Raw genomic sequence first — 22,177 nt, 5'->3', positions numbered from 1 at the left:
CTTCCTTCCTTCCTTCCTTCCTTCCTTCCTTCCTTCCTTCCTTCCTTCCTTCCTTCCTTCCTTCCTTCCTTCCTTCCTTCCTTCCTTCCTTCCTTCCTCCTCCCTCCTCCCTCCCTTCCCTTCCTTCCTTCCTTCCTTCCTTCCTTCCTTCCTTCCTTCCTTCCTTCCTTCCTTCCTTCTCTTCCTTCCTTCCTTTTCTCCTTCCTTCCTTCCTCCTTCCTTCCTTCCTTCCTTCCTTCCTTCCTTCCTTCCTTCCTTCCTTCCTTCCTTCCTTCCTTCCTTCCTTCCTTCCTTCCTTCCTTAAATTAGGTTTTATAATTAATGCTATAAAGTTTCCAAATTTGATAGAAAACAAGATTAGCTTAAAAAGTCAAGGAAGCAAAGCCCATTTAGCCTCTTTTCTCATACATTATTACCATCTTTTTTTTCTATGTATATACATCCATTCTGCATTTTTATACTATACTGCTACATAAACCTGTATGATACATTACTCTTTTCCACTGTGAATCTAATTTCTCTATATCTTGGGCTCTTTGTAAGTGTGTTAACCATGACATTTTTTTCGTTTTACCTTTTCTAACCACTCCAGCTTATCTGGAAAGATTGTCGATTCCATAACTTTTCAGCAAATAACTGAATGTTGAAGAGTCACTGTTGCATATGAATGCTTTAGCCAACTATTCCTGACAGACAGTTGAAAAGTAAACTACCCTAAAGTTTATTTCCAGGATTGAGGGACTTGCATACACTAATAGATCATAATAGTTGGGTGGCTATGTTTCCAGGGAGCAGGGAATGAGATTGTTCTTTCCCTAAGTTATTTATTATTTTAACATTTTAATTAATTATATTTTAATTGCATTTGATTCATATCCTGCGTTCTCCTCACAAGACTGAGCCCAGGTTGTCAACCTGGGCTCAATATACAGATGTACCAATATACAGATGTACCAATATAACATTTAAAACCATAAGTCCTATCCTGATTTCACAAGATGACATCATAGACTATGTAAGCAGCTCATGTAGGTGAAGCAGTCTTCAATAGATGAAGTTGGTCCCAAGATGACCAACAGCAGCCAAGATGTCACAGGACTCAAAAGGAACAGGAACAGAAGGAGAGGGAAAGAAAGGGAGGGATAACGAAGGGGAGGGGAAGGGAGTATAAATGAGCAGAACTCTGCTCATGGGTGAAAAAGAAAGGAAGAATTTCTTCCCACTCCCTCTCTCCACCATTGTGCAGATCCCTTGGCCCCAGCCATAAACTATTGCAGGATCAGAAACAGATCAGGAGGATGGGGGAGGACGGAGAAGATCCCATGATCTTGGCACCCACAGATCATGATATCCAGCCCATTATTTAGAAGAGACTAGCCCCATCTCCAGTCTGCAGGTGACTTCAACAACAGTGTTTTGGACTGAAACCAGTGGGGTTTGGATTCAAACCTCCATTCAGCTGTGAGGTTAGAAGGTGGCCTTGGAGCAGTTTCTTTCTTTCTCTGCTAGAGCTATCTCACTTGGGTGCCACGAGGATGGAACTGAGAGGGGAGACTCACACAGGCCACTCAGCTCCTTGGAAGAAGTGCAGGATACAAATATACATTGACTGACATTTTGTTTTCATAGGACTGCACTTGTTATACTAAAGGACAGTGTCGGGGGGATTAAGATGCACTCCTAGTTCAATGTAATTGCTAGAAGATATATGTAACCAGCTTGCTAGAAGATATATGTAACCAGCCTGCTATATGTTACCACTGCTGTTCTGAGACATTCTTTCCTTGATCTTTGCTTTATGGCTTTACACCGAGTAGATAACTAGGCTTTCCCCTAACATTTATGGGTAACGGGATTGCTTCCATTGTCCTGTGAGGGCAGGAAGCCAGGTGGCTTTATCTCTATTATCACCAACCTAGGGGCACCTTATCTCCAAACGAACTCTCACATTCCCTGGGAAAATGGGAAGGGGGGATTAACATTGGAATAAGAGAGGTTGCAAAAGCCAGGTTCCCCAGAAGTGGCTTTGTCCACCTGGGTGCTTTAATGCCTATCAATAAACACGGCTGATGAACAATACAGAGTCCATTTATTGCTTCAGGGTGTGAGACCTAACAGATAGCAAGTGACTGGCTACCAGGATGGGAGTCCATTTCCACACTGAAAGTAGGGCCCCTTCCGCACATGCAAAATAATGCGTTTTCAAACCACTTTCACAACTGTTTGCAAGTGCATTTTGCTATTCCGCACAGCTTCAAAGAGTACTGAAAGCAGTTTGAAAGTACATTATTCTGCATTTGCGGAATGAGCCTGAAAGTTGGTTTTTGATTGGAGGAAAATACAAGCCAGAGGACTTCCTTCTTTGTGGGATATTACCTATATACCCTATTTCTGGAGCAAGAGCCAGTAGAAAGAATACTTCCCCTTGAACGTTTGGAGGTTGTGACTGCAATGTGACTGGAGGGGAGGAATGGAGAATGAAATAACCTCAGCCTTCTCAGGCTGCAGAGAGGTTGAAACCCTCACACAGTATTAAATCCTATCTTCACAAAAACTGCAGCAGCTACTTGTTCGAAGTGCCTCGAGAGCCACTAGGAATAAGTGCCGTCGTGTCATTTGAGGATGCCGGCTCATTTCCCCCTTGCTCCTCCGTTGGCTGGAGATGTTATTGTTCCGGCATCATCTTAAATCTTGTACACCTCTTCTCATTGCATATAACCCCCATCCTTTGGAACAGGGAGAGAAAGGAAAACATTGCAAGCCCAGCAGTATTTGTAATCTTCTGCTTATGGAGTCTTGGACTGGTGCTGAATTGAGAAGGCTGGCTGTTATTGAAGAACAGAGGCCTCCGTGCTAGGGAGAGGGATTCTCTGTTTGTAGCATGAGGCTCCATTTAATGCCAGACCTTTTGTCCCTCAAAATGGGGCAATATGTTGCCTTGTGTATCGCTACCATCCTCTTCTGCATCTGTACCAGGGGAGCTTTATTAGCCAGTAATTATAGCCTCTCTCCCATTCATTGCTAACACAAAAAAGTGCCTATTAATCTCTCTCCAGAATCCTATCACAAATACACAGCATAGCTTCCAGAAAGAAGTGGGGTCTTTGTGACAGTGGAGAGCTCTCAGTGCAGAGCCCCCAAATCAGTCAGTGCATGAAGAGGGCTCTGCAAAACATTGTCTGTTCCCTGAGAAATATCAGGCCCCCATTTGCAGTTGGAATGTGGGGATTCAGCCCTTCTCCGTTACCAAGCAGGAAGGAGATAGGGCGAGTGGGTAAGGGAATAAAACAATAATTAGGTACCTTTAAGAAATGACTGATTGGACTTAAAAAAAAATATCAAATGCAGTGAGAGAATAAAAGCAGATATCTGTTAGATAAATGCTTCCAAGATGTCACACGGGCATCTCAGTTATTACCTGTTTTGTGCAAATTCCTGTCCTCCATATAATTTTAAGATTAAACGTTCTTATTGCAGGCATCACGAATGCTATAAAGACATTGCACCTGTTGCTTTTAATTTTCACAAATGTAATGCATAATTACAAACCAGTCTGTAGTAGGAGAGCCTAATACCCGTGCCTGTGTGTTACTTGGTGGCTTAATCCTATTCAAATAATTTATAGCGCAGGTAGGGGACATGGTGGGCAGGAATAAAAAAAGCAGTTGTCAAGAGGGGCCAATCATCATAAAGCAATCTTGTTAAACTGGGACATAACTGAAGTAGAAAGATTTACGGCTCAATCCGGGGGATGGGGGGTGGGAAGAGTTGACTTGCGGGGGTGGCATGGGCCCTCAGTAATGGATTTTCACTCCCCGGGATACTTACCCTCATGGAGGGGCAAACACACTGGCAGATGGACACCATGGCCCTCCAGGGCATGATGCTGGGTGTTGTGTTAGTACTCCTGCGCTGCAGCTGACCTCGTTGGTGCAGTGGGGTGCATGCTGGAGGGTGCACCCAATGTTAGTAAGCTTCTACCCAGCTTTGCTGCTGCGAATGCACCACCAAAAGGGTGGTGTAAGTCCATGTAGGTGGGAGGGAGGGAGGGAGGGAGGGAGGGAGGGAGGGAGGAAGGAAGGAAGGAAGGAAGGAAGGAAGGAAGGAAGGAAGGAAGGAAGGAAGGAAGGAAGGAAGGAAGGAAGGAAGGAAGGAAGGAAGGAAGGAAGGAAGGAAGGAAGGAAGGAAGGAAGGAAGGAAGGAAGGAAGGAAGGAAGGACATTCTTTTTTGTATACCACACTCCTCCAGGATTCCTAACTTCTAAAGAGGTGGATGGGATTTGTTTTGAACGATAAAGCCATGAAGATAGAAAGTGTTCAAACTCCTTCACTCCTTTCAACTCTCCAGATCAGGGGCTCCTTGTGACTGCAATTTATCTTGAAGAAACTGCTGGGTAAATTTGTGAATGGATTTCCCATCATCCTACCTAGTTTGGCCCTAAGCGTTCTCAAGAGGGGGGAAAGACAACACAACACTTAATCAAATGCATTTTATCACAAGTTATTGGACTGGTACAAAATCAATCACTCTGCAAATGAGTGATGTTTCTCAAACCAAATCTTCTGCCATTGTGGTTTCCTTTACCTGCTTGCCAGTTGTTTATATGCAACCTCCATCAGAGTTAAGCCCTACTCTCTTTTGATGTGATCGGCTTACGTCCCATCCTGTGCTACCCACACTTGCTTTCCCTATGATAAAGTGATCATCGGAAGATTATACCTTGTCAGTTTCATGGGGTGAATAATTTTTGAGAAAGCTCTCTCGCATGTTGACAGCTGGTGTTTACCACCTCAAGGGGAAAGAGAGGACAGCTTACATGCTCCTTGACTTGGTAAATACAAGCTGTCACCATGTTTGGGTGGATTTATAAGAAATATCACGTTTAAACTGAGGGGGAAAAGCCACGACTTCGTGTATTTAGAATGGGATGTACTGTGCTTTTCCCAGCAGAGCATATCAGGTGGTGCTAAAGTGTTTTCTTGTAGCATTTTTGTTGCACAGGTATTCAATTAATGATTTGCAACCTGAAAACATAAATTTGCCTCACATTTCACTGCAGTGATAAGAGGCGGGATGTTTGATTAGGTGGGGAAACTGTCTCAGCATTTCACCAGCCAAAGGGTCACGGCTAATTTATATGGGGTTTTTTTGTAGTTGCATATCATTAACATGATTTACACAGCTGTAATTCCAGAGGATTAGCAGTGTGGATTACAGGTAAAATAAGTGTCAGTCTTGAGGTGTTTTAAAGTCTAGCAGGTTTTTATTTTAGCGAAATCTTCCATGGACTGGTGTGTAACGTGTGCCACAAAACTCGTGTTTATGCATTATGCAGCTTAATATTTGTAGAACCATGTAGCATTTGGTTGGTGCATTAGAGAAGTCAGTTATCCAGTAGTATCTTTCTGTGGTTCAAACAAAGATACTATATAGTTATGTTCCTTTGCTGTGTATGTTCAGGAAATTGTGTCCAATGTGAAAAATATCAGGCTTGCATTCTTTCCCCACCACTTCATTTTTACAACTTCCTGTGGCAGGCCCTGTTGACACTGAGACTTAATAGTGAAGTAGCTTTTTACTGAGTCAGACTTTCAGTCCATACCAAGCCCACTTGTCTACTTCAGTTGGCTTCGCTGGGTTTTAGCCAGAGAATCGTCTTTCTCAACACCTTCCACCTTGTGCCTGGAGGATGCCAAGAATTTAACCTACCATCCCAATACAAAGCATGGGCTGTGCTATTAAACTATAGTCCTGCCTGTAAGGTTATCTTGTAAGTGTCAAACTCGCGGCTCTCCAGATGTTAAGGACTGCAGTTCCCATCGTCCCCTGCCAGCATCATGCTGGCAGGGGGTGATGGGAACTGTAGTCCATAACATATGGAGGGCCGTGAGTTTGACACCTGTGCCTTATCTGAACAAGATGTCTGTGAGAACTGTGAATCAGACAGTATCCCCACAGGGCAAATAAAACCAGGAATGGGGGAAAGGGTTATGTATGGAAAGTGATTCAAGAGAAAGTGTTAAAAACCTACTGGGCTAGCACTTCTGCCCAGATCTAATTCATTCCATTCTCCCTAGAGCTGGTTTAAACATGATGATGATGATGATGATGATGATGATGATGATGATGATGATGATGATGATGATGATGATGATGATGATGATGATGATAGAATCATACAGCTGGAAGAGACCACAGGGGCCATCAAGTCCAACCCCCTGCCATTCAGGCATATACAATTAAAGCACCTTTGATAAATTGTCATGCAGTGTCTGTTTAAAAACCTCCAAAGAGGGAGACTCCACCACACTCCGAGGCAGTGTATCCCACTGTTGAATAGCCCTTACCTTCAGGAAGTTCTTCCTAATTTGTAGGTAGAATCTCTTTTCCTGTACTTTGAATCCATTACTTCTTGTCCTGGTCTCTGGAGCAGTGGAAAATAAGCTTGTTCCATCTTCAGCATGACATCTCTTCAAATATTTAAATAAGGCTATCATCTTACCTTCCCTTATCCAGACTAGACATACCTAGCTCCTTAAGCCACTTCTCATAGAACATGGAATCCAGACCTTTGACCATTTTTGTCACCCTCCTCTAGACCCATTTCAGCTTGTCAATATCCTTTTTTAATTGTGGTGTCCAGAACTGTATACATTATTCCAGATTTGGTCTGACCAGTGCAGAATAGAGTTGTATTATTATGTCCTTCAATTCAGACACTATGCTCCTATTGATGCAGCCCAGAATCACATTGGCTTTTTTTCTGCCACATCACACTGCTGACTCATGTTCAGTTTGTGGTCTACTAAGACACCTAGATCCCTTTCACATGTACAGTTGTCAAGCCAGGTGTCACCCATTTTATATCTGTGGATTTCTTTCTTTCTTTTTCTGCCTAAGTGTAGTAACTTACATTTATCTCTGTTGAAATTCATTTGTTAGTTTTGGCCCAGTTGTCAAATCTGTCCAGGTCATTTTGAATTCTGACCCTGTCCTCTGGGGTATTAGCTACCCCTCCTAATTTGGTGTCATTTGTAAATATGATGATGGTGATGAGATAGATAGATGGATGGATGGATGGATGGATGGATGGATGGATGGATGGATGGATGGATGGATGGATGGATGGATGGATGGATGGATGGATGGATGGATGGATGGATGGATGGATGGATGGATGGATGGATGGATGGATGGATGGATGGATGGATGGATGGATGGATGGATGGATGAGAGAGAGCGGGGAGGGGGATTAGTCTGGCATGACTTATCTTTGAGAAAGCCATGCCAACTTTAGGGATCATGACATTCCCTTCTAAGTGCTTATAGACTGCTTAATGATCTGCTGTAGAATCTTTCCTGGCATTGATGTTAGGCTAACTGCGTGGTAATTCTTGTGTCCTCTTTTTTCCCTTTTTTGAAGACATGATGATGATGATGATGATGATGATGATGATGATGATGATGATGATGATGATGATGATGATGATGATGATGATGATGATGATGATGATGATGATGATGATGATGATGATGATGATGATAAAATCACAGCCACCAGAGCTTCAGCTGGTGTTAGCCTTCGTGCACATCAGGTTCTTCCCAAGAACCTAGGATGCCATAGCGTATCAGCATAGTATGTGTGCAGATCCAAATCCATGCGGCCTTTTGTAATTGATAGGTGGAGATTTTATCAATATGTAATGGTTCAAGGGCTATCCAAGGTTGCTGTTTTTGGTGTTGATAATAGTAGTAGCAGTAACAATAACAATTTTCTAGACTGCTCTCCCCATCACAACAGTCTCAGAGTGATTTACAACAGCCGATTTCACATTAAAGCAATATTAGCCATTACATGATACCTTACCAAAAAAAAAATCAGCAAGAAGGGTTAATTGGACGCATAGAATATTCATGGGTATTGGGATCTGAAAAGAGTAAAGAAATGAAAAAAAGGGGGAAGAAAGGGTTAGGAGGCCAGTGAAGATGGATAAATATGGTTGCTCACACAAGCCTACACACATACACCACAAATCTGCACCCCTAATGGGATGGTCTCCAACATCACATTTTGTTTGGCTTACAATTAGGGAGGGGGCTAAAGAGTCCCCAGCTCTCTCCTTCTGAGCTGCTTTGTGGTCTTGTTGACTCCAGCACAAAGATGTTGAAAACTGAGGCTGAGTAATCCGGAGAAGGCCAAAGGATATAAATTTTGGGGAAAGGAAAATCTCTCATCGTTTGTAATGTATTACTCTTGGCTGTTTAAGCAGAAGGAGGAGGATAAGAGCAAAACAAATGCCACCGAGAAGAAAACATCATTCATATTAAATGATTTTTTTAACAAGATCATTAGTTGTATTTAATTAATTGTCATTAATTGGGAAGCCAAGGTGAACTCATACACAGACATGCTGTGGTTATTTGTGAGAGGCAAAAAATCGTATATGATGAAATAGAACTATCTTTTATTCTTTATATCTTGCAGCTTCTGACTGCTTAATAAAGCCTGACCTTTGAAGACTTTCACATAAGTAATGTGTCCCTTCTTCAAAAACAGAACAAAACTGAACAATCACAATGAGTGAACATTCTCATTTCACAACTGCCTCCTCTTGAAGAAGAACATGAGTTGGTTTTAACAATTTATGTCAGTTCAGAATTAAAAAGCGGGATTGGTGGTAAGGGTGGAAGAGGATTTATCATTAGCCCAAATTTCTACCAAAATGCGTTCTGCAGAATGTTTAATTATGTTATAATAAGCCTAATTCATATCTTCATTTTTTTTTTTAATTTTCAGGATCTGAATTTTTAGAGCGGTCTGAGTACAGTTTTCAGTTCTGGTCTGTGCCCAGTGAGAGGCAATTTTCTGATACAACATAAATAACATGTACAACTTTATTACTTTACTTAAAGAAAGTTTATAGACCTTAATGCTACCCCTGAAGCTCATACTTTAAATTCTCCTGTTCGTCTTATTTGCTTTGTAGGATGCTTATCTGATTTTCACAGCTATCTAATTTGGTAGTAATGCTGTTAACTTCTGCTAAACTGTTTGATTATCTCTCTGTGCTTCTAATCTTGTAAATCTTGCCTGGAATGCATACAGTACTTTCTTTAAACCGTAAGCAGAGAGGTTGGATGTCTACTGTGTACAAACTCATTACAAACAGTCCCATCATTTTCAAAACTTTTTTGTGGGTGGGGGGGGGGAGAGATGGAGAATGAGAGGATAGTCTGTAACATTGATTGATTGTTTGTTTGTTTGTTTAGATTTTTATACCGTCCCATCCCCAAGGGGCTCTGGGCGGTGTACAACATAAAATCTCAGTACAGTTTTAAATATAATTGCTAAAACCTTTAAAAAAACAGCGATAAAAACAGTAAGAGGCGTCCAACAAAACCCCATATTTAAAATCCTCCCCAAGAGGGTGGGATGGCGAGTCCCGTTAGATAAAGAGGGGCCCAGATGTAAAGAGCCAAAAGAGGGGGGGATCCTTCAGCGGCTGGTCCCTCCAAAGGTCCCTCCGTCTTACAGGCCCTGTGGAACTCACCAAGATCTGATATCCCCCTTTCCCTGGACAAGGAAGTCTCAAGTGGGAGGGAAAGCATTAGCAAAACTGGTTAGTCAAGCAAACCACCCTATATATCCAGTCAAAGTAGTTCACTAAATCAACTACTTCTGTAACCTAAACCGCTATTTTTCAAACTGGCGTATGAGGGCTGCTGGGGGTTGATGAGTTGTTTGTAAGATGATCTCATGTCATCCAGCCACCTTGATAATGAAGCAGCTCTGTTTTCTAGGAAGAGGGGCAGAGATTCTCCACCTTGGGAAGGGGAGGGGATTGACTCCACCATCTTTGGAACAGTGGAAGTTCAGAGCTGCCACCCCCTTCCACTTCCTACCTTCCAAATCGCATCAGAGCATGGGGCAGAAAATTTGCTGACTGGTTGCTGGGAACCGGAAGCTCGAATCTCCAGGTGACTGAGTGGCATCAAGAGGTACATGCCCAAATGTAGCTCTCATAGTTATGGCAAGTATAAAAGGGAACTAATTTCCCCATCTTTTTTTTTCCAATGCAGAAGATGACATAAAGACTGGGAAACACCATCCACAGACAGTAATAGCCCAAGGCAGTTTTCAGCTGAGCTCCAGATGTTCATGTTTTGTGTGATGCTGGTCTTTTTCTATTAGTGTCTCTGAAAGTCCACCCCCCCCCCCCCGGGGTCTGGGCCCTGTTCAACTCACCTCTGACTGGAATGTACTAATAAGGAGATATTCTTCTGTCACTAGCACAGTGTCCTGTTCAATCAAGGAGAGGGATTGATTAGAAAGGTCAGGGCCTTCTGACCTGGGGTCCTACAGAATCAGCTGCCACTGAGACCTGACCTTGTAGGCCATATACAGACTGTACAAGCATTTCACTTAAATTTGATTTAAGTCTACTTGACATGGCTCTGGCTGTATTTCTCAGAGGATAGGAGAGGACAAAAAACTGCCTATGCAGGGCATTTTCAGCTTGCCAGGCAATCTTTGAAAAGGGGCTGTCCTGTGTGTGGTGTCAGTGAGGGGAAAAGGAAGAAGGTCAAGGAATTTTTATAACATCAAAATGAGGCTTCAAAATGGAGACCACTGACCTAAATTTTAGACTTAGAAAAACGGAAGCGTATGCAGAGTCGTAGCTAGAGGGAACTACGCCCGGGGTCTGTGTGTACCCTGCACCCACACCACACCTCCACCACGCCCCTGCACTGGCGTGCACCTGGTGCAAGATGCCCCCCACCCCCTGGACACCACGCCACTGAGCGTATGGTGTCCACCACTCTTAATCATTACACCATGCTGGCTCTCATAACCTTATAAACCCACAAAATGATTCCTAAAAAAGCCTTCAATACTTTAACAGAACAATTAATTACCAAGCAAAACAATATCTATGGTGTTCACCCAAAGAATGGAAAGCCATATACCCCTCCTCAATTAAATCTTCAACTGAAAATTTTTTAAAAAACCCAGGAAGCAAAATCCCATGCAAGCCCAAAAAGTTGTCTCACATTCAAGCCACCAGATTCCATCTTCATGGCTGCACTGTGCGAGAACAGCCCTCCCACAGAGGTCTGGTATACCCCAAACCAAAGGGTTGCCACCTTCAGGTAGGAAAATACCTGGAGATTTTGAAGATGGAGCCTGAGGAGGGTGGGGTTTAGGGCAGGGAAGGACTTCAATGGGATACAATTGTCAGAACATGTGTTTAGATGAGCAAAATCTAAATGACAGCTGGACCCTCCTTCTGGTGACTGTGTGTCTGTCAGTTCTTGTCTACATTGCGTCCTGCAAGGTGGTCTACTCCGAGTAAACGCGCTGCTTCAACAACAATGCCATGGATTCCAATTCCAAGGTGGCCATTTTCTCCAGGTGAACCAATCTCTGTTGCCTGGAGATCAGCTGTAATAGTGCCAGATCTCCACCCACCATCTGGAGGGTGGCAAATCTACCCACACATGGTGTTTGTTAAAGGCTAAGGTAGTGTAGCAATGACAATTCTAAGCCTTGGAGACCCAACTTCAAATCCTTCCACAGCCATGAAGCTCACTGAGCGACCTTTGATCCATAACACATTTAGGCTCATTTCGCACATGCAGAATGATGCACTTTCAAACTGCTTTCAGTGCTCTTTGAAGCTGTGCAGAATGGCAAAATCCACTTGCAAACAGTTGTGAAAGTGGTTTGAAAAAGCATTATTTTGCATGTGCAGAAGGGGCCTTAGTCAGCCTTAACTATCTCACAGATTTATTAAAAAGATAAAACCAAGGAACAAATCACCAGGTATATTGGCCTCAACTACTGGGCGGGTGACCTGGATCACAATATGATACACATCTCTAGAATGATTCGAAGCATGAAGATATTCCAATTTCTGTTTGAGTTGTAATGGATTGTGAGCATTCCCAACCGATTGATGTTACTGTTGCATATCTGAGTGTTTGCATTGGTTCTGTGTTATTTCTAGTTGGCTTTTTTTCTGACATGCCATTGTCACCGTCATTTAGCTGTGTGTGCTATTGTTGGGTCCCAGGGTAGAGATAGAAAGCACGTGAGTTCTCAGCCTTGCTGAAGACTAGCGGATGTGGGTCTCCTTAGTGCCTGATTCCATTACAAAATCTGTTTAGAGTTGCTCATTTCAGTGCTAACCTTGAGTTATAATCAGGGGAAGTGCACATCAATTTTGTAGGGTTTGGCTTTAAACAAAGACAATAATGCTCCAGCAAAAGAAATGCATTAATTTCCAGACGGGAAATTGGTGGAGCTTGACATCTTGATTTTTTGCTGAAACCAGGCTTCCTTTGAAGCTAAGCCTGGGGCAAAATCTTTAGCTGGGACAATTGGAATTGATACATTTTCTGCATTGATGGAGCCTCTGCTTCAAGGGCCAGTCTGGATATGCACAATACGTAATGCAAATAATAAAATAGTTACTGGCTGTTTGAGTAATGATACAGTCTTATTTTGTCTTATAGTAGTGAAGGGACTGAGATAAATGTTCCTAGTGCAGGTGGCAGGAACCTTGACCAGGCACGACAGGTAAAATGTATCTAAGTTGCTCTTAAGGTGAGCTCTGACTCATGAAAGCTCACGCTGGAATAATTGTTGTTGGTCTTCTAAGATCTGTAAGGTGCTACTGGAGTCCTGGTTTATTCTGCTTCCGAGGACCTTCTTTTGACCTCGATTTGTCATTCCTTAGTGTAATAAAATTACTCATCTGTGAACATTATGATTTGTCTATCTACTGAAAACATTTATATCTATCTTTCTTCTGTGCTGGTAGTGTGAGACCTGCCCTACCACTGGGACTAAACAGGGTTATTGGCTCATGGTCTAACAGCAGTCAGCATGTGATCTGTCCAAAGAGTTTGGAAGCTGAGAAAGAATTGATTCCTGGAGAGATGGAAGCAAGTCAGCAGAACAGTAGTCCAAAACGTCACTAGGGATGAGCAAATTTAACACCCCCAGAAACAAATAAAGGGTCAGACTCCAATTCAGAAGTCTCTCTTTATATGGTTGCTATACCCATGTTGTATTTTGTAACGGGGGCCCTGATTCTGGGGGAGGGGAACATAAACAACAAGCATAAAAGCCACATGCCAGTGAAAACAAATGGTGAAGTCTTCCTGTCATAAAACTTGAAAAGGGCCAGAAAAGAAGGAAAATGATGGAGGGAAATTTAAATGTCACATTATGATTTCTCAGCTCAGTTCAGTACTTCAGTCGGAGAATGTAGGAAGCAGTATTAAAAGATGGAGAATGAACAGTAGGTTTTCCATCTCCTGGAAGTACATCTAATCTCCAGATGACAGAGATGTGTTCCTCTGAAAAAAAAAATGACAGTTTTAGAGGGTGGACTTTATGGCATTATACCCTGCTAAGGTTCTTCCCTCTCCAAATCTCACCTTTCCCAGGGTGTGCTCCTGAAATCTCTAGGAATTTCCCCACACAGAGCTGAGAACCCTACAGAGAAAAAAAAATAACGTTAACCTCTGATGTTTCACATAACTTTCTGTGCTGTGTGTTTAGGATGAGAGTGCAATTCCTTTCCCGCCCCCCCCCTCTCCTGACCACCCTAACAACTTTCAGTAGAGCTGTTATTTTTAAAATAGATTCATTTTTATATGTGAATTGTGTATAAACAGCTGAACAAGTCAATAAGCAGGTGAAAGTGGCCTTCAGTTACCAAAGTAATTTTTCTCACCTTTTCTTACTTTTCCTTGACCAAAAATAATTTTTCTCACCTTTTGGGCATTTCTCTTGACTGACAGGTGACAAAAAAGGGATGTGTCAAGGTGGCTGGTGGGCCACATGAAGCAGCACTGGCCACATGCATGCAAATGAGTCACCTTGTATTGTGAGTTAGAAGGCTGAAATTGCAATTTATTTCCTAGGGAAAGGAAGCTGGCGACTGTTCCTAATGGGGTGAGCAGATCTTGAACTCCCTGCTTTTATTTTCAAAGGTCAGACTTCATGAGCAGGAAACCAATATTTTACCCTTGTATTATATTATGCAAAACACATATTTGCATACATTTAATCAACTGAATGTTTTGTTCTAGTTAGAGAATGTCAATAGGTTTTTAAAGATTTTTTTTGACAACGTGCATTAGGAACTGGCAGAATACATGTAGAACAGGGGTCTTCAAACTATGGCCCTCCAGATGTTCATAGACTACAATCCCCATCAGCCCCTGCCAGCATAGCCAATTGGCAGGGCTGATGGGAGTTGTAGTTCATGAACATCTGGGGGGGACATAGTTTGAAGACCCCTGATGTAGAACAATGCAAGCAGTAGTTTGGGATCTGAGTCTTACTGCCGCGATGGGGGCAGGAGTGGGGGAAGCTGGTTTTATTTGCAGTTCTGCTGATCTTCCCCTTCATGTACATACATGCCTGTTAGGTCTCGACCCTTGAATCAATAAACAAACTCTGGATTTATGACCAGCAGCATTTATTGGAAGGCAACAAAGCACCCAGTTGGCTTTTGCTCCCTTCTTTATTCAGCAACAATCCCCCCTTCCCATTTTCCCAAAGAATGTGAGAAAGGGTTATTTCAGCACCAAGGTCAGCGACTGATAGAGATACAGCCACCGGTACTTCCACTGCCACGAGTCCACGGATCCATCACTTTTCCCATGGGAGAGGAAGGTGTCAAGGATAAGACCAATTACCAACAAAGTGTGTGAAAGGGAGAGGAAAGATCAAGGAAAGGATGACTCCTTACAGCATGGTAACATATAGCAGGCTGAATACATATATTTTGTAGCAGTTCCATTGACAGGAATGCATTTCAATCACCCAGATACAATTAAGGTACATTGGTTTAGGAATGCACCTCAATCAACTAGGTTCCATCCCTGACAATGCCTCAGCATTGAGGGTCAAAGCTATGTCAATTAGGTAGGTAGTTAGGTAAGCTTAATACAGCACCTATCTAAATGCATACACAAGAGAACTCCTACAGTCATAAACTTTGTCTCAGTCGTAAAATGCCGTAAATAAATTAAGGATTAAAAAACAGATTATACAATATACAAATTACAACTTGCAATGTGAATTAAAAAAAATACCTATTCTTAATAGCTGACAAGGCAATTTTTATAATATGTCATAAAATACTTAGTTATCACTTAATCCTGTGGTACAGCATGAGTTTGCTGTACCTTACACATGACTGCACAATACTTAGCGACCTGCTAGAAAGATTAACATTTCCACCAAATAGCAGCATTTTAATCCCATGTTTTTTTGAACTTCCAGAAATTTTGTTCAGCAGAAGGGCAATAATCTTAGAGCAGGATATATATTTTTTTAAAGAGCCACCGGTGGGGCGGGGATGGGGGGCATGCTTAAGGATTTCTATTTCCCTGGACTTACATGGACTTACTCTCTCTGCCCTCAGGGTCTTTTTGAATCAATCTTCCACCATGGCAGAGGGTAGGGCATAACACATTGCTAACTTGAATAGGCTCCTATGCCTCTTAAATTTCAGAAAGGAAAAGTAGACAGCCAAAGCAAGGATATATCTACATCTAAGAGGTGCCACAAACATTGGTAGTCTCTCAAAAGAACCAGTTGGTGTTTGGTGTATTTGACCCATTGTTGTTTTTGTTGTTGTTTTAATTTGCTTTGCTTGATTTGTGCCTAAGACAAGCAAAGAATGGAATGGGGGAGAAACCAAGTCTTTCTAATTTGCTTTTGATGATCTTTTGACACTTAGGTGGATTCTACATGGGCCAAAAACAGCAGTATGAAAATGGTGTGAAAACAGTATAACCGTTTTACACCGTTTTCACACCGCTGTTTTTGGCCCATGCGGAATCAGCCTAAGTGTCAAAAGATCATCGAAAGCAATCCACTTTCAATGCACTTTGCAGCTGGATTTTACTGTGCATAATAGCAAAATCCACTTGCAAGCAATTGTGAAAGTGGATTGAAAGTGCATTATTCTGCATGTGTGGAAGGGGCCAGAGTGAATAAAATGGCAGTCAGCTTCAGGGGAAAGAGGGAGAAGGAAACTGAGAAAAAGGTTAAACACTGAAAAGGGGACAGAGAGTCTCACTGTCTGCTGCTTTGCTCCACATCCCCTTTAAAATGTTGCTCAATTTCAGAGCCCATATTTGTTATGCAATAAGTGTGAGGAATTAACGACCCCGGCACAGAGAACTTGCCTGCTAAGCAGTTGGGAAAGAAAATGGCTTATTAATGGTTCTTTCCATAGGTGTGCAAGTTCCTAAAACAAATGAGCTTGAAATGCGGGCCGCCCCTTTTCAGCCCTCTTTCCACGCGCTGGGGGGGAAAAGGGCAGATCCCCCTTGCCAAGTTATCTTCTCCCGGAAACGTAGCAGCCAGCTCCCCCTCCTCTGCTTTTCCTTCGGAAAGGTTACATTTCCACGCCTCGCATCATGAATCACAAAGTTAGCCGCTTCTGGCAGATCATAAATCAGGCCTCCGGAGTCGCTAGGACAAATCCCACGACGTTCAATCTTTAATATTAGACATGTTTAAGACGGTGAATATTTTATGAAGGAGCTGTTACAATTTAGCACATCATTAGCTTGTCTTATTACCCCTCCCTTCCCTACCAGGCCCCTTTTTTCCCCTTTATAAAAGACCTCTACTAGCCAAACCCCAGTTTTCACTCTCAAGAAAACGGCTTCCCTTTAATCTGCAAGTGTTTTAAGGTCTCTTTGAGATCTGAGCAACAGCAAATGGTTGCTGGCATGTCTTTGGACCCCACATTTCTCTTAGAAGTCTGTGGAGGAAGTAATTTATGTGGGGGGGAGGCACAGGGACCCATATCCCCTTCTTCATGCTGTGTTTAAAATTTACTCAAGCCTGGTGCTTTGTCAACTGATGACATCAGCTGAAGGGAAAAGGAGAAGGCGGGGGGAAATCAACAAAGGGTTTTTAATGGCTCTGGCTCTTGGATGCATAAATCCAATTAATCATTTATTTATTTTTTTAACAGGGCTTGCTTAAGGATATGTATTTATATGAAACAAAGAATTCCTCTCAGCCAGGCAGGGAACAGTGCGCTGCAGCGTTCTCTGGTGACATCAGAGATGGTGTTGGGGAGAGATGACATTTTGACAGCTCAAGGGAGCGACTGTGCTACAGTGGCTCAGAAGGAGAGAGAGCTGTGATCCAGGAGTTTGCATGTTCAAGTCTGATTTTTATCAGAAAACTCCACAGGTGGCCCAAGGCGTTCCGTTCTTTCGCAGCCCTGTCTGCAGTACAAGGGATGAGAGCAGTAGCCTGTCTTGGAGTGGTGTTATAAGAATTGCACAAGATAACGAATCTGAAACATTTTGATCACTCGAACACTTACACAGATACTGAGTAATCCCATGCGCTTGTTACATTTCAGCAGCGCTCACCAAGGTGGGGTGGGATGGCATTCAACTGTTCCCCCAAGGCACCTTAGAGAAAGGGAAGTTTAGGAAGATTTCAGTGATTTGCACTTTAAATGGTTTATAATGCAATGCTAATGTGAAAATGTTAATTCGTGGAAACATGCTATTGCATGTGCCCCACTACTTTGAGTAGCAAGCAGTCTCAGTGACCTGCAATTAAGAATCGGTGGCCTTTGGTTGGTAGGACACTGAATCTCAGGGTGTTTTCTTCCCTTTATGTGTTTCAGGGGGCGGGGCATTGCTGGGGGTGGAGCCAACATGCCAACCCTTGCACATATATTGCCCTTTTGGTGACGTATGTTCTTTCAACCTATGGGGCTTTTCAGTGGCAGGGGATTTCAGGGTTTTTCCCTGCTCCCTTTGCCACTAAAAAGCCCTTTTGAAAGTGGTGGGGTGGCACTTTATCAACACCATGGCCTGCCACCTGGGAGTTTGGATGGGGCCATTAAGGTATTTCCCCCAGTAAGTTGATTCCCTTAGCTTGTACCTGGGTGGCTTTGTTTTGCTAGTTGCATGATCCCAATAGGAATAAATTACATCATTTTCAGAAAGATGGATTCTTTTGGCACTTATGTGGCTTCTTGGATTATTCCTGGTCTGAATCACCTTTTTAAAATTTCATTTATGTGTTAAATTAATATCTTGCTTTTCTTTTCAGCATGTTCAAGGTGGCTGGCAGAATTACCATGGCCTGAAGCTCTTACAAGCACTACAGTGTTGTAGGATGTAAGGATCATCTTCAAGAAGATGATGCTTTGTGGAAAAACTGAAGGAAATGGCTTTTGGCTGATTTCTTTACCATTGTTAATTAAAGGCTTTCTAGTAATGAGAGAAATCAGAGGAGCAGCTTTCATAGTTCCTCCTTTAGCTGTTAAACATAGGAAGAGTCCTACTGGATCAGACCAGTGGTCCATCTAGGTCAGCATCGTGTCACACACAGTGACCAACCAGTTCCTCTAGAGCATAGGTGTCAAATTCATGCCCCTCCAGATGCTATGGACTACAATTCCCATCATCCCCTGCCAGCATCATGCTGGCAGGGGATGATGGGAACTGTAGTCCGTAACATCTGGAGGGCCTCAAGTTTGACAACTGTGCTCTAGAGGTCCTACAGGCATGGAGGTTGAGGCTCTCCCCTGATATTGCCTCTTGGCATTGACACCACTGAACACAGATTTTCTTTAGACCCCATGGACTAGTAGCCACCAATAGATTTATCCTCCATGAACTTTTCTAATCCTCCTTTAAAACCTTCTATGCCTGTGACCATCACTGCATCTGATGGCTCTCAGAACTAGGACAAAGAGGCTTAGAGACAGCTTCTACTCTAGAGCTGTGGCTATGCTAAACTCCGCTGCTTCATATTGATGTATTTGGGGCTGTGTAGGGATGGGTGGAGGAAGGGGAAGTGAGGATGATGTATGAGTCTGAAATTGTGTGCATCGAGGAATGCTGCTGTAAATTTCGTTGTGCGTGCACAATGACAATAAAATGCTTATGCTTATGCTTATGCTTATGCTTATGCTTATGCATCCCCTGGCACCAAATTGTTCTCAATTGGGCATCTTCTATAGAAGTAGTAGTGAAAAAATGGGGGTGGGTGGGTTCATCACTCTCTGCAAAGTGGGGGCGTGCAGACTGTAAATGATGGCCAGTATGTCAGGCGCTCCTGTTTATTTCTCCCTTTCTAGGTGAGTGCAGCTGTCATGAAGGCTATGCTCCTGACCCTGTCCATCGACACCTGTGTGTACGCAGTGACTGGGGACACAGTGAAGGGTAAGTGCAAGGAGAAGGGATGTTGGTGACGCTGGGAGTGGGGGAAAGGGGCCTGCCTTGTAAATGTGGCAGAAACAGAATACAAGGACTAGTCCATTCAAGGCTCTCTCTTCCCCAAGATCAGTTTAATTGTCCTGAGGGCATCTTAATGGAGATTCTCAGGGGACAAAAGCGGAGGATGCAGGATTCTCATGAAACTTGTTAATGACTGTGGTTTGCTTCCTCTGAGGAGCATGGTATAGTGGTTAAGAGGGGAGGACTCTGTTGGAAGAAAAGGACTTTACCCTGTTTCCGGCCTCAACCACAGAGGGGGTTTTACTAGTAAGCCAGATGCTAGATAGGGACCTAGGGATTGACACCTTTACTCTATCATGCTGACATTATCCCTTTGATGTTAGACTGGTACTCTTAGGGACGTCCTTCCTTCCAGCTCATTCTGTTACTCTCCATCTTGCTCTCAAACCTTCCACAGCACCTTGTGCATAGTCAGAATGGATGCTGAGTGCATCCATTCCCATCTGGCTGGATTAGATTAGTGAACCTATCTATCTACCTTTCTATCCAGGATGGAGTTCTCTAATAAATACTCTTTTTATTGGATTAGGAACTATAAACGACTCCGACTTTTTCTTTGTGCCAAAGCTTACGCACATATTTGGGATATGTGCTTATGCATCAGCGTACTCTGCTCATTGTGCAAATGGGTAATTTCTCTGAGGAGATTATCCAACAGGACTCGAATCTAGAGAACTGTGTTTGATTCCCCATTCCTTCACATGACTGTACCAGATTTGTTTCCTAACTTGTACACATGAAGCCTGCTAGGTATCCTTGGGCTAGTCACTGTTCTCTCTGAACTCTCTAAGCCCCACCTACCTCACATGGTGTCTGGTACGGGGACAGAAAGGGAAGGAGTTTGTAAGCCACTTTGGTTCCTTATGATTGAGAAAAATAGGATATAAATCCAAACTACTCCTCCTCCTCCTCCTCCCCTTCTTCTTTTCGCCCTTCCTCTTCTTTTTTCTATGTTATGTACATAGGAAGGAGTGTCCTTGTGCTATCACCTTGAAATTCAGGCTCTTGAAACTCTAAAGCCAAGAGGGAGGGAGGGAGGGAGGGAGGGAGGGAGGGAGGGAGGGAGGGAGGGAGGAAGGAAGGAAGGAAGGAAGGAAGGAAGGAAGGAAGGAAGGAAGGAAGGAAGGAAGGAAGGAAGGAAGGAAGGAAGGAAGGAAGGAAGGAAGGAAGGAAGGAAGGAAGGAAGGAAGGAAGGAAGGAAGGAAGGAAGGAAGGAAGGAAGGAAGGAAGGAAGATCTGGTGCTGGTGCTGGATAAAGCAAGGGAAGGCCAAGGGTCCTAAATGGCCGTGGAAGAAGCCATGTGTTCAAGTGCAGTGAGTCCAAAGTCGGACAGAGTAGCAGCAGCCCTTTCTAGGAACATGGAGAGAAAGCTCAGGATCACACAAAAACCAGAATTCTTCCACTGAATGGCATCGTGGCAAAAAGGAGTGGAGGAATGAAGCAAGTGGGTAGAGTCAGTAATAATTTCAGGATCCGGAAAGAACAGGCCGGAAGAGGCATCATTTGATTGATTGATTTGATTTGATTTTTTTCCCAGCTCTCTCCCACCACAGTGGGCTCAGAGCAGCTTCCAACAGATAATAAAATTACAAAATTACAAATATGTTAAATTACTAAAAACAATAAAGTTCCATTTATAGTGATTGGAGAGTGTTTATCACATTGATACACATAGATCTCCTCTCTGTTGGAGTGCTTCTCCACCCCTCTTTGTTGGGGTGGCTTGTCCAAGGTTTCCGATTCCGAATTTAACGAGTGCCTTCCTTCACTGTATTCTCAGACCTTGGCCCTACACGACCCTGGAAAGAGGCTATGACTTAGTTACCGGAGAACAAGCTCCTGAGAAGATACTCAGGTGAGTCATTTATCATCGCCAGATTTGTTTTTACAGATTGGTGTCTTCCCACCCGTCCCAGGGATTGTTGGATAGGTCTGAACCCTGGTCCCATCAACATTAAGAAGTTGCTAGTTTTAGTTATCCTGGGATAGTCATCTACATGAAATGGAACTCCTGGGTGATATGCCACTTTGCTGGCTTCTAAGAATTATCAGTGGTCACTGTGAATTATTTTAAATATGTACCATTGAATTATTTTTCCTGAAATGAAATTGAAGATAGGTTCCAGCAACTCTCTGGCCCCTTTCGCACATGCAGAATAGTGCACTTTCAATCCACTTCCACAATTGTTTGAAAGTGGATTTTTCTGATTCACACAGTAAAATCCAGCTGCAAAGTACATTGAAAATGGATTGAAAGCGCATTATTCTGCATGTGTGGAAAGGGCCTCTCCGAGAAGGAAATTCCACGCCTGAGATGTCATTGCTGTCCAGCCTCTCCTTTCACCATCCCTGATAGTTGTTCTCCAGAGCTCTGCCTACCAGAAATGTGTAAATAATACAACTGACAACATCTATGTTTCTGTGCTAACAAAGTCTCAAGTGTTGGGACCAGAGAATCTAAAGCTTCCAGTGCTTTGCATCATTTGTGCCTTCTGTTTTTTTCTTCTGTCTTTTTTAAGGTCCACCTACAGCCTGGGCCAAGGTCTCTGGCTTCCTGTTAGCAAGAGCTTTGTTGTTCCTCCCGTGGAGCTTTCGATAAACCCTCTTGCCAGCTGCAAAACAGATGTCCTGGTGACAGAAGACCCAGCAGACGTCAGGTAAGCAGGTAGTTCCTGCCCTTTTGAATAGGAGGAGGAAATGACTGTATTGGGAATATTCTAGGCTGATCTGGGTTGAGCAAGGGATTGGACTAGATGACCTGTGACCCCTTCCAACTAAATAATTCCACCCCTCAAGAGGTTTCTGAACCGGAGGAAGTTGCTTCACAGAATTCTTGGAACAGCTTCCTTTTTACTGGTCAAAGC

At 43.1% G+C, this 22,177-nt stretch overlaps 1 protein-coding gene across 1 annotated transcript in view; it reads left to right on the top strand.

The window, feature by feature from the left end:
- Window positions 1-21,974, top strand: part of LOC125442215 (astrotactin-2-like) — a 198,777-nt gene extending 176,803 nt beyond the window's left edge. The window contains exons 6-8 of the mRNA XM_048513441.1: window positions 19,153-19,237; window positions 21,094-21,168; window positions 21,833-21,974. Coding sequence (XP_048369398.1) covers window positions 19,153-19,237; window positions 21,094-21,168; window positions 21,833-21,974 — 302 coding nt within the window. The remainder of the gene's footprint in view (window positions 1-19,152; window positions 19,238-21,093; window positions 21,169-21,832) is intronic.
- Window positions 21,975-22,177: the final 203 nt, after the last annotated feature.

This window comes from Sphaerodactylus townsendi, linkage group LG12 (assembly GCF_021028975.2).
Source record: "Sphaerodactylus townsendi isolate TG3544 linkage group LG12, MPM_Stown_v2.3, whole genome shotgun sequence".
NCBI lineage: Eukaryota > Metazoa > Chordata > Lepidosauria > Squamata > Sphaerodactylidae > Sphaerodactylus > Sphaerodactylus townsendi.
Note: the sequence above shows the minus strand (reverse complement) of the source record. Positions and strands in the feature narration are given on the sequence as shown.